Source organism: Quercus robur, chromosome 1 (assembly GCF_932294415.1).
Source record: "Quercus robur chromosome 1, dhQueRobu3.1, whole genome shotgun sequence".
Taxonomy (NCBI): Eukaryota; Viridiplantae; Streptophyta; class Magnoliopsida; order Fagales; family Fagaceae; genus Quercus; species Quercus robur.
The window spans coordinates 14,319,833-14,334,827 of NC_065534.1; the positions used below are offsets into that span (position 1 = coordinate 14,319,833).

The 14,995-nt window shown below is 38.9% G+C and overlaps 1 protein-coding gene across 1 annotated transcript; it reads left to right on the forward strand.

Annotated features, from left to right (window-relative positions):
- Window positions 1-4,751: 4,751 nt before the first annotated feature.
- On the forward strand, window positions 4,752-5,732 carry LOC126713698 (dehydration-responsive element-binding protein 1B-like). Its single transcript, XM_050413539.1, has one exon. The coding sequence runs from the start codon at window positions 4,845-4,847 to the stop codon at window positions 5,583-5,585; it is 741 nt and encodes a 246-aa protein (XP_050269496.1). The 5' UTR covers window positions 4,752-4,844; the 3' UTR covers window positions 5,586-5,732.
- The last annotated feature ends 9,263 nt before the right edge of the window (window positions 5,733-14,995 follow it).

Genomic DNA, 14,995 nt, shown 5'->3' on the forward strand with positions numbered 1-14,995 from the left:
CCTAAGAATTTCCCTGACCCCACCCCAAATGAACACTTGGACGCGTTTAGGCGCAGCCTGTACTTTCTCAGAATTCGAAAGATATTGCCGAGGTCTCTAATGTAGTTGGGCACTAATTTGCTTTTTACCACCATGTCGTCTATATAAACTTCGATGCTCTTACCCAGCTGCTGTTCAAACATCCTGGTCATCATCCTTTAATAGGTTGACCTGGCATTCTTTAAGCCAAAGGGCATTACTTTATAATGATAATTTCCGACAGAGGTGACAAAATTCGTTTTTTCTTGGTCCTCGGCAGCCAGGGGTATCTGATGGTAGCCTTGGAAGGCGTCCAAAAAACTCATTCGATGGTGTCCCATAGTCGAATTCACCAATCGGTCTATCCACGGCATGGGGAAGGGATCCTTCGGGCAGGCCTTATTTAGGTCCGTGAAGTCAATGTAGACCCGCCATTTCCCACTCTTCTTTTTTACCACGATTGTGTTGACTAACCATTCGAGATAAAATACCTCCTTGATAGCCCCTGTTTTCTTCAACTTTGTGACCTCCTCTCTCACAGCGTCTGCATGCTCTTTCAACGGTCACCGAGGAGGCTGCTTCTTAGGCCTTACGGCCGGGCTAACATTAAGGTAATGGCAAATGAAATTTGGGTCAACCCTAGGGGCCTCGTAGGCGTCCCAGGCAAACACGTCCACATTCTGTTTGAGGAAATCAATTAACATCTCCTTCTCTATGGGTGGTAATTCTAAGCCGACCTTAAAAAAACCTCTTTGGGTCTGATCCGACAAGTACTTTCTCCAAATCCTCGCAACTCGCTTCCATGGTTGGTCCCTCACTACCCGAGGCTGGGGCCGAGGTTGTTAATTGCTATAAGCCGTTCTCGGTTGAGGTGGAGGGCTCACTATTCGATCGTCGCGAGATTACTGATACTATGCATTGCCAGGCCATCGACTGGTTCCCTATTACTTCTTTCACTCGGCCTCCTGACGGATACTTCACCTTTTGGTGTAAAGTTGATGACACAGCCCCTAGGGCATGAAGCCACGATAGGGCCACGATGGCAGTGTAGAGGGAGTATGCATCTACCACAATGAAGTCCACCTCCACCACGTCCGAGTCTGTTTGTATAGGCAGCCTAATCATGCCTTTCGAGGTGACGATTTTTCCTTCAAAACTGACCAAAGGGGAGTCGTATACCGTCAGGTCCTCTGGCTTCAGCTTCAATCCCTTATACAAGTCGGGATACATTACTTCCACGGTGCTGCCTTGGTCAACTAGCACCCTCTTCACATCGTATCCTCCAATTCTGAGCATGACGACCAGGGCATCGTCGTGGGGCTGAAGGGTTCCCAGTTTGTCCTCATCCGAGAATCCGATTAAGGGCGTGGCCATCCCTCTAGCCCTCTTGGATTCCCTGTCGTCAACTTCAGCCGGGAGCCTGCCCACCGACATTACTCTGAAAGGATTGGAGCCGGTCCTTCCTGGTGCAGCGAGAATGACATTTATTGTGCCAATGGGTGGCCTCAATGCGCTTTGCCTGGTTTCAACGTTTGACTGCTCCTGCCATCCAACAGGGTGATGTAATAGATGTCTCAACTTCCCCTCTCGGACAAGCCGGTCCAAGTGGTTTTTCAGATTCCTACAATCATCAGTGGTGTGGCCTGGCTCTTAGTGATATGCGCAATACAGATTCTAATTACGTTTCGAGAGGTCACCTACCATCCTGCTTGGCCATTGAAAGAACGGTTCGTTCTTCACCTTCTCTAGGATCTTATGTAATGGTTCTCGGAACACAGCATGGATTGCCTGTGCCCCAATGGATCCAGATTGTTTCGAGTAATCCCTTCTTAGCCTATTACTGTTGTTAAAGCGGTCCGACTTGAAGTCCCTCCTCTCCTGAGGGATAACCTTCGCTTTGCCCTTCCCCGTCTGTTGGTCTTCCTCGACCCTTTTGTACTTGTCAATTCTGTCCATGAGTTGGCGCACACTAGTGACCGGCTTCTCAGTCAGGAACTTTCTTAAACCATGTTCTATCGGCAGGCCCCTCTTGAATGTGCTAATGGCGACGTCATCGTAATTTCTCTTTATCTCATTATACATTTCCCAGTACCTATCTGAATAGGCCTTCAGTGTCTCTCCTTCTCACATGGACAAGGATAGGAGGGAATCTAGGGGCCAAGGGACTCTACTGCTGGTGATGAAGCGGGAACCAAAAGCCTGTGTCAGCTGCTTAAAGGAATTTATGGAATTTGGATTGAGGCCATCAAACCATCTCATCGCCATAGGTCCCAAACTGGACGGAAACACTTTGCACATCAACGCCTCGTCCCTGGAATGGACGGCCATCCTCTGATTAAACTGCCTTACATGCTCTACTGGGTCCGTTCTACCATTGTATATGGCAAAGGTTGGTTGGTGGAACCGCCGAGGAAGCTCAGCCCCCTCTATCCTACGTGTGAAGGGCGACTGGGAGATGCGGTCCAGGGCCTTACTCATGGTGTCATTTACCAGGCCTTGGTAAGATGGGCTTTTGTGACTGCGTCTGCGAGGTTGTTCTTCCTCATAGGAAAAGGTTTCACTTGGAGGGGTTCATGATCTCTGCCTGTACTCATTGTCTTCCGCATCGCTAGTATCTGAGCCGGTTGAAGGACGTTTTCGTTGCGCTCGGTGTAACTTTTCCTTCAAGTCATCGATTTCTTGCTGTAGAGCCCTGTGATCGTTTCGCTTATGGGATGCATGACCTTTCCCTTTTGAGCGACTTCTGCTCGTGTGGGAAGTGTTTACACTACCCTTTCGCTGCTTGTCTTGATCTTTCCTCCCGTTCGAGGTTCAAAAAATTGTCTTGCCGTTGGGAGTTTGTGTGTCCGGTTTAGCGCGAACCTGATCCTTCCATTTCTAACGGTTTCACTTGTTGAGGCACAAGTTCTTCCCACAGACGACGCCAATTGTAAGGTCACTCTTTGGGGCCCAAGCCCAACAGGTAGGTGATTCTAGCCCAAGGTGCCCTAAATAATAAATTTGTAGAAAGCGGGTTACAGAACTAGGCCCTAATGAAGTGAGTATTAGTTAACTTTGGGCCATGCAACAATTGAACGTAAAAATATCTCCTTCATGTCCACTGGATATTCGGTTCGAGGAGACATGTGGGTGCACTTCTATTCTTGATCAACGGCTGTGGTCTCTCTCTCTCTCTCTCTTTCTTCTGTTCTTTCTTCCCCCTTTTTTTTCGTCCCCCTCTTCATGGGGACTTCTTTCTCTTATATGGCTCCCTTCAAGTCATCAAGACCTTACACTTGTTAATCATCTGGGTCTTCACTTGAGTGCTCATCCCATCGAACATCTCCCCTGTCTTTCTGTGAGTTGTTGTGGCCAAGGTAACACTGCTCGCTTGTCTTCTCCACATTAATGCGGCCAGAAAAGTAGCTGCCCTGCATTTAATGTGGCAGCTGTGGAGCGATTCTTTATTGTTGGTAAGATGTATGTCTGAGCCATATCTGGCACGCCCGAGGAGACATCCCTCCTCGGATCGTCTTTAAAATAAACTTAGGCCCATAAGAATTGGGTCAGGGGCCCTTTCTGGCACCCACACTTTCTCCTCGGACTGGGTTGAACTCTATAGAGCGCCCAAGGCCCATTGTTTGATCTGGGGACTTTACCCCTACACATATAATTTATAATCTAGTTATGTTTTTTTAAAGAAAATGTAAACAATAAAGTGAATAAATTGTATAACATGTACTGTTATTAAAAATTAAGATTTAAAAAAAAAAACTATAAACTTTATATATAATAAAATAGTAGAAGTTAACTATACAGTAAAAGTTGATTATAAATAATAAAAAATAGTAGAAGTTGGGTTTTTCAATGTCATCTAATTGGTCTCACCAAAATTATATTTTATGAATTTTCTAAGCCAATAGTGCAAACCAACTATAAGCCACTAGCTAAGAACAAGAACTTAGATATTATCACCAACCAATTACAATCAAATGCATGCTCAATACTCACTGCAAATTAGCACGTGCACACACAATCAAATGCATGCTCAATACTCAGAGAGAGAGAGAGAGAGAGGGATTTGCACAAAATTGAGGCTAGTTTGAGCAACACAAGGACAAAGAATCGAGCCACACAATGAGACTTTATCAATTTTGCATAGTTTTAGCATGCTTTTAGTTTCAGAGGTATAAGGAGGGTAATTTTTGAGTAAAATACTGAGAATGATTTTAATTTTTTTTTTCTTTTTTATTTAGATGAAAAAGTCTTGATTTACATTGAACATGAGATCTAAACATATTTGGATTCATTATTTTGGTGACATGGAGTTTGGTAAAGTTGTTTCCCTAATTGAATTTTGAGAGATTATAGACTAAATAATGGGTTAAATGCTATTTTTAATGATTCTTTGCATATTAAAATTTTAAAGAGACTGCCAAAATGAATTTTGGGAGAAATGAACTAATCTAGTATTACTCCCATAATTTTTTCACCTCAATATCCTAGGAAGGGCCAGATAAGCAACATTTTAGATTAGTCATAATTTTCTTCACCTATAAATAGAAAATTTTAAAACTCGGGGCCATAGCCCCCATAGCTCTGCCACTACATTCACACCTGCATTTTCAAAACCTCATTCATTTTTCCACGTGGACAAAGTGCTTTGTGCCTCACGTGTTTAACGTGTTCTCCAAATTCCCATCTTCCCAACAGTATATAATTATAGAGCTCTCAGTCATAAACCCCACTCTCTTTTAAAAGTGACTCTTTTCTCAATTAATTTATAGAATCACAGTACTGTAATTCTCTCTCTCTCTCTCTCTCTCTCTCTCTCTCTGTTACACAAAATGGACTTTGAATCTGTGTCTTTGTCTTCCTCATCATCTTCTTCTTCGACCCAACTTTCTCCATACAGTCCATGCAACCCTACTTACTGTTCTTCTTCTTCTTCTTCATCTTCATCACAAGCCTCACTTAAATCCCACAAGCGAAAATCCGGAAGAAAGAAATTCAAAGAGACCCGTCACCCGATCTATAGGGGCGTTAGGCAAAGAAACGGTATAAAATGGGTTAGTGAAGTTCGTGAACCAAACAAGAAGTCAAGGATTTGGCTAGGTACTTTCCCTACCCCAGAGATGGCTGCTAGGGCACACGATGTAGCTGCCTTGGCACTTCGGGGTACTTTGGCTGAGCTCAATTTTCCTGACTCCGCTTGGCTTGTTCCACGACCCAACTCATCTTCTGCTAAGGATATACAAATGTCAGCTCAAAAAGCTGCCGAGGCTTTTAGGCCAAGTGATAATAAGAAGGAAGAAAAGGTTTCGGAACCTTGTTTAGTGGACGTGGAATTCATGGAAAGCAAAAAGGAAGTTATAGAGCCTAAAATAACATTGGAAATTTTATGTGAAAGTAAGGATAATCCAGAGCAACCCGGGACGTTTTTCTTGGACGAGGAGGCATTGTTCAATATGCCAGGTCTATTGGAAAGCATGGCAGAGGGCTTGATTCTAACACCACCAGCAAGGCAAAGAGGGTTTGATTGGGATGATTTGGGTTGTGACTTGGATTTGACTTTATGGACAGACTAGTTAATTGTTTAGGTAAACATTGTGAGAAAACACAGGAAATGAAGAACTGCATATAAAGAAAGCAATAGTGTAGATTAATGATGAAAGCAATAATTAATTTATAGTTTAACCCGCTATGTCGATTTTAATTTTTAATCACTTTCTAGATAAAGAGGTTTTGACCGTTCGGTCATGAACCATTTCATGTAAAATTATTTATAGATTTTAATTCTTCATGGAAATCATGTTTCACCATGGGTGGGGTATCAGCTAGCCCAGACTATGGGATAGAATGAATAAAAAATTTTCATGAGAAATCCAAACTAGTCTCATTGATCATTTGGTGCTTTTTACTCTTACTCTTTCTCTTTTTCTTTAAACGGACTTCGTGAGTCATGACCATCAATGCGAGGGGACAGAGGGACAGTGAGTCATGACCATCAATGCGAGGGGACAGAGGGACAGGATCATTGGCGAGCTTCAGGTGCGGTTGAAGATAACTATTAAGAGCATTCCCATCTGAAAATGCCATCATATTTTATTTTATCATCCCAAAAAATTATTTTATTAATTATACAATATCATTTTACAATACACCTAATATTCCAATTTTTATTTTCTTATATAACACATTAAAATAATATATCTTCACAATAAATTTTTTTTTTCTCTCTCTAATTTTACAACACACCCAAAACTTTCCCATCACTACCTACTAATCCACCACCACAACACCACCCCGATGCACCATCAACAACACAACCACCACCCTGATCTGCCACATCAAACCCATGAGCCCCACTAACGGATGAGACCCACGGTGGCTTGATTCAAGGGAAGAGAGAAAGAGAAAAAGAGGTAAGAGAGAGATAGAAAGGGAAGAGAATCTGCTTAGTCATGGTGAGCACGGCACCACCCCAATCCACCACCATGGCACCACCCCAATCTGCCACATCAAACCATGAGCTTCACCAAACTATGAGACCCACAAAGGCTTGATTCAAGGTGGGGGGGGGGGGGGGGAAGGAAAAAAAGAAAGGGAAGAGAGGGACGAGAGAGAGGGAGGGATTAAATGAGAGAAAAAAAAAAGATGAGAGTGACCGGTGAGAGAGAGAGAGGAGTTGATAAAGCAAACAGTGAAAATGAATAAAATAATAATATTTTGTTTTACAATAAAACTACAGTGCAATTCTACATTTAGAATCACACTATAGCACAATTGCAAATTTTTTTCCAATACTTAGGTTTTACAAGTTTGGATGGTGTAGGGGTTTTGGACTTTTATACTAAATTAAATCAACATATGTCATCCCAATGTGAATGCACTAACGGGGACAAGACAGTGGGTAACAAGAATGTCATAAGAAGAGTGGTTTTTATTTTAGGATTTTCTTATATTTCAATGTAATTTGGGTTCTTATATATATATATATATATATATATATATAAAAGAATTTGCTTTGCAATTGGGCAACCGAGTTAGATAGTTTTCAAGGCTTCACATTTTATTTATAATATTGGAGATGTTCTTTGATGTGGTGAGAGTGGAGATTCTTCTTTCTAAAGTAATTAGGCAATTTGCTTTGCTCTGTTTTTTTCGATGGAAAACATTATGTGAAGATAGTTTTTCGTGTTTCTAGTGTTTAGTAGTATTAGAAACAATGAGTCAAAGAAAAATTATCTTTAGTCAACAAAAAATCTATGATTTATTTTTAGAGATTGTTTTTCACCAAGATTTTTTTTGAAAAGCAACTTTATCTCACAACAAGATAAATAAGAGAAGTTATGAGTATTTTTTTAACTCATTTAAGGTTGCTACCAAACATAAGAAAATGAGATAGTTTTATAAAAAAATATTTTTTGAAAAATGACTCATTTTCTAAAAAATACTATTGCCAAAACAAACAAAGCGTTAAATGGAATGTTAGAGCATTGGTATTAGGTGTGTCAAATACTATATGTACGTTTTTAGACCCCTTAAACCACAACCAAATTAATCTAAGTAATTAGCCAAGTGATTATTTAGTCAAATTATCAAATTTAGGTTAATACGCATATATTATATCATTGTAAAGTGCAGAAAATAAATAACACAACGATATGATAACCCAAGAAAACCAAATCGATAAAAAACCTGCGGAGGATTTAACCTAATCATCCTCAAGGTAAAAAGCAAATCCACTATAAAAGAATTGAAGTTTGTACAATAGAACTTAGACCACTAACATTCTATTGCTACCTCGAGTAGAAAACTTACTGCCACGATCCCATGATAGCTCCGAGTCTACAAACTACTTCTTTTCTTGGCCTTTGCAACAACACAAGCTAACCTGCTTGTGACTTTAAGACTCCACTCAAAGGTTTTAGATCTCCTTAAACGTTGATCTTGTATGCAGCAACTTCTACAACACTGGATCATGAGATTCTTTAAGGAATAACACAAGTAGAAGACATGAGAGAGCTTTTAGATACAAAAACCTAGATCTACAAAAGAGGCACAAGATGCACTCTAATCTCTCTAAAAAACTCTGAAAACCCCACCTAGGGTTAGCTTATAATGTCCTTTAAATACTAGAAAAAACGGCTCACGATTTTGGCTTCAAACGGTCAAGTTATGTGCTTTTTATGTTTGCTGATTTTTGCTAATATGCTATTTTCGATTGATCAAGTACCAATCAAACCAAACAGCTTGTAACTCATTTTTTTTATCCCGAACTTGAGTTTTTTGTCTTGGACTTCAATGTAGACCATTCTAAACCAATGAGACTTAGTTTTTATCATGTTTTGTCATGATTTGCCAACATTACAAATTCAAAACCTAACACTAAATTTTTGGCATTTGACACACCAAACACCAAAAACCAACCCTCATCAAATGTGTCAATTAGGTGCCAAATATTTTTGGCATTTGCTACAATACAGTTCTATCTATGGAACGGTACAATCATATTTTCTACACTTTTTTTTGTATTTTTTAATCAACTTTCTCTCTACTCTAGTAAAGTATCTTTACTTCTCTCTCTCTCTCAACCACTCATCCTCTCACCATCAAATTCATTCTCTCACCCCTTTAATATTGTCTGAATCTCTGTAATAAAGAAAGAATAAAAAAATTAATTAGAAAGAATAAAGGAAGAATATTTAAATAAAGTGGTAAAGGAAATAGAACATGTGATGTAAAATGTATTAGAAAGTGGTGTGTTAAAATTAAAAAAATTTAATGTGTCAAAATAGCATTTTTTTACAGTACCTAATGCTAATGTTCTCATGAGATTTCTTATATATATATGGGGATTTGTTAAGTAAAGATGGGTATTTGTTATTTACTGATTTGGTGATTTGCATGATTAAAATGAGTGTTTGTGTTTTATGTACATGGTGGTGGGGCAATGTGTCCCATTGGGTCTATTTATATATAGTTCTGTCACTATCCATAGAGATGGGGGGAACGAAGAGAAAGCGTGTTCCTCATCTGATTGTATTACAATTTGAGATTATTATTATTTTTGGTTGTTAAATTATTACAGTTTGAGATTTGGCCTTCAAAGTATGTTCCTATTATTGTCATAATTACAATCTTTGTTGTTATTAACAAATTAATCAATTAAGATTTAATTGGTACCAAATTCAATTTTCATTCTCAAATTTATTAAAAAATTTTAATAATGGATTTTTGTTCTTATGTCACTCAACTCGCGTGCATATAATATGGAGAAAGTTTCTCTGCAATCTGAATTGGAGGAAGTCCCTCCAAACTGTGACGTGTCATTATCAAAGAGTGACACCTATACCACTCCATTAAAACTCAATTTCAAAAGATAACTCCCATTAACTCAAATGTTAGCCCTTTTTCCATTTTTTTTTATTAAAAAAATAATTAATTATTTCTCACCTAAACGATCAGTCTTTTCTCTCTCTCTCCTTCAACGCAAATCGGTTCCCCATCTCTCTGTCTTGTTCCAGATTGCAGAGAAACTTTCTCCTCCCCGTTTCTTCTTCCTCATTATTTTCGTTCTCTCCCATGATCAGCTCTCACCCAAGTCTCTTCTTTCTTCTTCTAACTCTCCCTCTTCATCTAAACAACAATCACTCAATGCCCAATACATCTCTGTACCCAGATCGGCATCTTTTGATGGTTGAGAATGAACTTAAACCAAGATTTAGAAGAACATAGGAGGCTTCTTCGATTTTCTCCACAGAATTTGTGTTTCATGGTTGTGTTGTTGATCTAGTGAGATAGGCATTGTGATGGTGCAAATTATTTTTGAGGTTGAAGTTGAAGTTTGGGTGAGATCAATGGATTTGTTTTGGGTTTCTGTTTTTGTTTAGATTTGGGTATGGTATTTGATATTTGAGAAGTTTGTGGGTTTGTTGAGGATTAATGATAAACTTGGCTACTAGCAGCAATAGACTCAGAACTTGATTTTGTCAGGTTTGTGGGTTTGTTTTAATCTTTCTTTGATATTTCTAGCTTATGTTTGATTTCTAAGAAATTTTTAATTTTTTAAAGAAAACTTTGGATATTGATATTTTGTTTTGGTGTAGCTTTGCTTGGGTTTTTCATGCTTGTTTGGCTTTAATCAGCTAGAAATTTTGGTTGACGGGGGCGGTAGCTTTTGGTTGAGGAAGAAGAATGATAAAAAACTGGGAAACAAATAGTATCAAGAGAATAATAAAAAAATTGGTAAAGTAACGTCTTTCATCTTTTTTTGTCATAGAGATAACTACGAAAAGAATCGTCTTTGTCTTCGTCACTAATATAACTGCGAAAATAATCATCTTCATCACACAAGGATTGCCACAAAAAGAAGGGTTTGGAAGGGTAGTTCTCAGCGGCGACAGTGTGGGTGAGGGATGGGTGGGATCGTTTAGGTGATGGTGGTGAAAAATAATAATTGTTTTTTTAATAAAAAAAATATGGAAAAATGGCTAACGTTTGAGTTAACAAAGTTATCTCTTGAATTTGAGTTTTCATGGAGTGGGACAGGTGTCACTCTCTGATAATGACACGTCACAGTTTGGAGAGACTTCCTCCAATTTAGATTGCAGAGAAACTTTCTCCATATAATATTCATGACAAACTTGAGTGCTGACATAGCACATTAACAAGTTGAGATATCTTGATATAAATTCAAGGGTAATTGTTAATGTACACTACTTGTTACACACACTATACACACAAGTTTTTTTTTAACCTAAATTGTGAATTGAAGTCACGTTTTCAATTTTTTTAAAAATAATTTGTGTACTTTGTATGTTATAAGCTAGTATGTTTAATAAATACTACCCTAAATTTAATAACACTTTGACATTAATTAGGATGGGATTCATATCTTTTAATTTTTTTTTTTCAACAATGAAATTGAAAAATTCTAAATTTGGGGAATAACCTCTTTTTTTATTTATCATTTTTGTTTTATTGAATTCATTGAATCTTTGTGAGATTAAATTAAAGAAAGATTAGGTGTAAAATCCCTTATTTATACCCTCCATTAAAACAGTGGCATATTAGATTTTTTTTTTTTTTAAGAGTTTAAATTTGATAAAGATTTGGTGTAAATCCCTTAATTTACACCCTGCAACAGAAGCTTGTCATCTCAAATAAATGAATGGAAGTTGCAACATACAATAATTCATCCTTAATACCCAAGAAGCAACCTTTGCTCATGGTTGCCACTCACTAAAGGTCACCGTGCTGTATCTGAACTCTTAAACTTTTATCACCACCCACACATTTGATTCTGACCACCTCTAAGCAAGTGCAAACAAAAAACCTAGGGGCTAGGGCCATCTTCATCGACACAAAAGATTCGATGGCAAGTGCTGCGGTGAGGATGACGGAGAGACCAATCAAGATCCCAATGGTCTCGTCTTTCTTTCCTTTTCTCCACTCTCACTGTCATTGAGAAGGTGGTTGAGGTTGGTTTGGATTAGTTTGAAATGGTGGGTAATTGGGTTATGTGTGGTGCAGTTTGATAGGCTACCAAGAATGAATTGAAGCCACCAGATTGTATGGTTGATAGTGTGGGAGCCACCGCAGGGACAACGACAGCCGATGAGAGGCAGACAAGAGATTGACAGAGCTAGCATGAGTTTTGAAATTTTGATGATTTTTGATTGTATGTGACTCTACCTATTCATTAATTTGTGAAATGCTGATGTGAGATGCTATGATTGTATGTGACACTACCTGATTGAATTAACACATAATTACAACCACGTTAAAAACCAATCTAATCAATATACTCCAAAGAATCAAATAATGAAAGTTCAAATATGTGTATAAACACCCTTGAACGTTTAGACCCCCAAAATTACAACTTAACTAATTCAAGCATTATTTCAAATAACTAGTGTGCGGAAAATTAACATAAGCTATAATATGGAATTGGAAAAACTATCTAAGCCAAATTAAAATCACAACCCACAGCAGATAGTAAAAAGGCAAAGATAAAAGGGAAGGAAGATGCAAACACAAAGACAACACGCGATGTGTTATCGAAGAGGAAACCGAAGCCCTCGGCGTAAAACCTCTCCGCCGCCCTCCAAGCGGTAAACAATCCACTAGAAAATGTAGTTGGGATACATGGACAGCAATAGACCCTCCGAGCCTAATCTACCCAGTGCACCTAAGCCCTCCAAGCTTCTTGCTCCAACGAGGTTGCACTAAGCTTCTTGCTCCAACGAGGTTGCACTGAACCTTTTTCTTTTCTAGCTTCCCGGATTCCGCTACTAGACCGTAGCATCAACCAATGTAGATTGGTTTCTTCCTAACTGCTTCCCAGAAATCCAAACAGCCCTCTCACAGTGATGAATATGGTGAGAACAGGGTTTGGTAAAATGCCTCTCAAGGATTTGACAATGGAGAGGAAGAGAGTTGAGGAATTTGAAGAGACTCTAATGTATAGATTGTGGGTGAATCAATCTTGTATTTCTTTAGGGTTTCTCTCTTAAAATTCTCTCTGGAAGCTCTCTTACATTTGTGGGTAAAATGGGTATTTATACTAGAGGGAGAGAGGAATGTGAAACGTCAGGATTTACAAAACAGGGGTGGCTCGCGACTTGACTGAGTCGCGAGATCCAGTCGCAAGATAACCGTATGGCCAGTTGTCATATTTTGTCCTATAGTGCTCCAGCTAGCATGACTGTTCACCTTCTGGCATGCTTGGCAAGTGTGCTGCGTCTGGCGGCTTGCTGCCGCGAGTCACCCGCGAGGCCAAGTCGCGAGTCTCTGTTTTCTTGCACACGCTTGAGCAAACTTCACTCTATCTCACTCACTACCCTTACAACAAACCCACCTAAATACAGGGTTACTAAATGCTGAAATGCAAGCAAATTTGGCACGGAATAAAGCCAATAAAATGGTTGATTAAATTCAACCTTACAATCTCCCCCTTTGGCTATTCCGTGACAAAACCCTAAAACAGACTCTAGACTTAACATGTGAGTTGGAAACAGTTGAACAAAACTCACTCACACCTAACTCTAGAAGCTGTGAAGCACTTGAATCATAAGAACATGAAACTCCTGAAACACAACAATACACCATGATCATTGTATGTAGAAAAGCATGAAATGCATATGAAACAAGCTAAAGGTGATCAAGCAAAGATGAAGTGAAGAATCAATTCATGGCTTGATCAACCAAGTGAACACCACAAGGTAGTGATCACAGTGCTCATTCACACTTGGAATGAACACATGAACATACAAGTTAACAAGAACAAAGCAAAATACCTGTATGCTCAACACTCAACCAATGCATAATATACTAAGTATATGCATCTAGGAACAATCCTACAAGGGCACAAGAGTGACAGTACATAAATCAAAATGCAAGACATTTAGATATAAGTACTGATTTCAACATAGCATAAAAGGCTGCATTAAGCAAGGTACAAACCATAAAGCTTACAAAATATGCATAAAAACATAAACCCTAAAAGCTTACATAAGCACATGGGTACAAACACAATATATCCTGAAAAACATCAACAATATATATAAAATATTAAACCAAGATTATAAGTTTTGAGTTAGAAACAAGAACACACCAAAAATCACAGTGTATCACACCCATATAAACATTAAATACCCAAAATATAAACATATATAAACAATGTCTCTGATTTTGACAACTCCCCCTCAAGACATTACTCCCCCTTAAGAGCTGCTTTTCTGCTTCTCATCAACAATCTCATCAACAACAGAAAGAACATCTCCCCCTTTTTGACCGAAATGGCCAAAGGGTCACTGTCCATGCTGGGTGGTGAAGCTGTCAAGTTTTGCAGACAAAATATCAATCTGGTCCTGCATGGCTCTCATCCTCTCAGAGTGCTCAGTCTGGACTCCTCTGATCCCATCAAGTCTTTCCAGAATGATTTGAAAAGCATCTGGAGGTGTATCTGAAGAAGTTGATGCTCTAGTCCTTTTGCCACTCCTCCTGGGTGTTGAGGTTGATGCATGCCCTACTACCTCTGCCTCAATCTCCATTGGGACACCCTCTTCTTCATCACCTTCATTTTCTTCACCTGGAAGCCGAACACTTATCCTTTTACAGGTAAGCTTGTTAATTGCAGAGGGTGTGGACATGGGACTGATGTCTTGAGGGATTGGAACACCCTTCTTTCTAAAGATCCTCATTAGCAAACTAGGAAAGATCAGTTTTGGCCTAGAAGTTGTTCTAGTCTCATCCACAATAGTGTCATATATGTGGGAACTGATGTCAATGAATGTCTTTTCTTTGAGATCCATCAAAAAGATTGCTCTTGCACAGTTGATTGTAGTCAACTTCTTTATGGGATATAGGTTAAACATCATGATTATTGTTAGACACCTCATGTCCACTGGAAAAGCTGTGGTATTCAGACATTTCCCTTCTCTCTGTCCACCTATCCTTTGTTGAACAGTTTCAATAGATACAATCCTATCTTTGTAATTGACAAACTCCTGATCTTCTAATCCTTCAAGCCCTAGCACATCATCAATGACATGTGCATCCAAAGTGAATTCTTTACCTCTAACCCAGCAGCTTAAATCATTCTCCCTTATCACAGTATTTGAATAAAACTCCCTAATCAGGGGTTCACACACTGCAGGAAGATCACTCAGAAGTTTTTCCCATCCTCTCCCTTCAAAACAGCTGGGGATAAAGGTGTTTCTTAAATCCTCCAAATCTACAAATCTTTTTTGAATAATTCCTGCTTTCAAGAAGAAATCCTTGTATCTCTCAAAGTGTTAAACCGACCTAAATAGATTAGAATCCATTTTCAATCGTTTGTCAACCTTCTTTGCAGGAGTTTTCTTCTTCGGAGGTGAGGGAGCCATCTGTGAACAATCAGAAGAGGCCACAACAACATAGTACAAAACATGTGTAGAACAAAACAGAACTTTGTTAGTGACAAAGACAAAAATGCCTCCACTCAGATGAA

Coding starts and splice junctions, on each gene's coding strand:
- LOC126713698 (XM_050413539.1), top strand. CDS start 4,845: ATGGACTTTGAATCTGTGTCTTTGTCTTCCTCATCATCTTCTTCTTCG.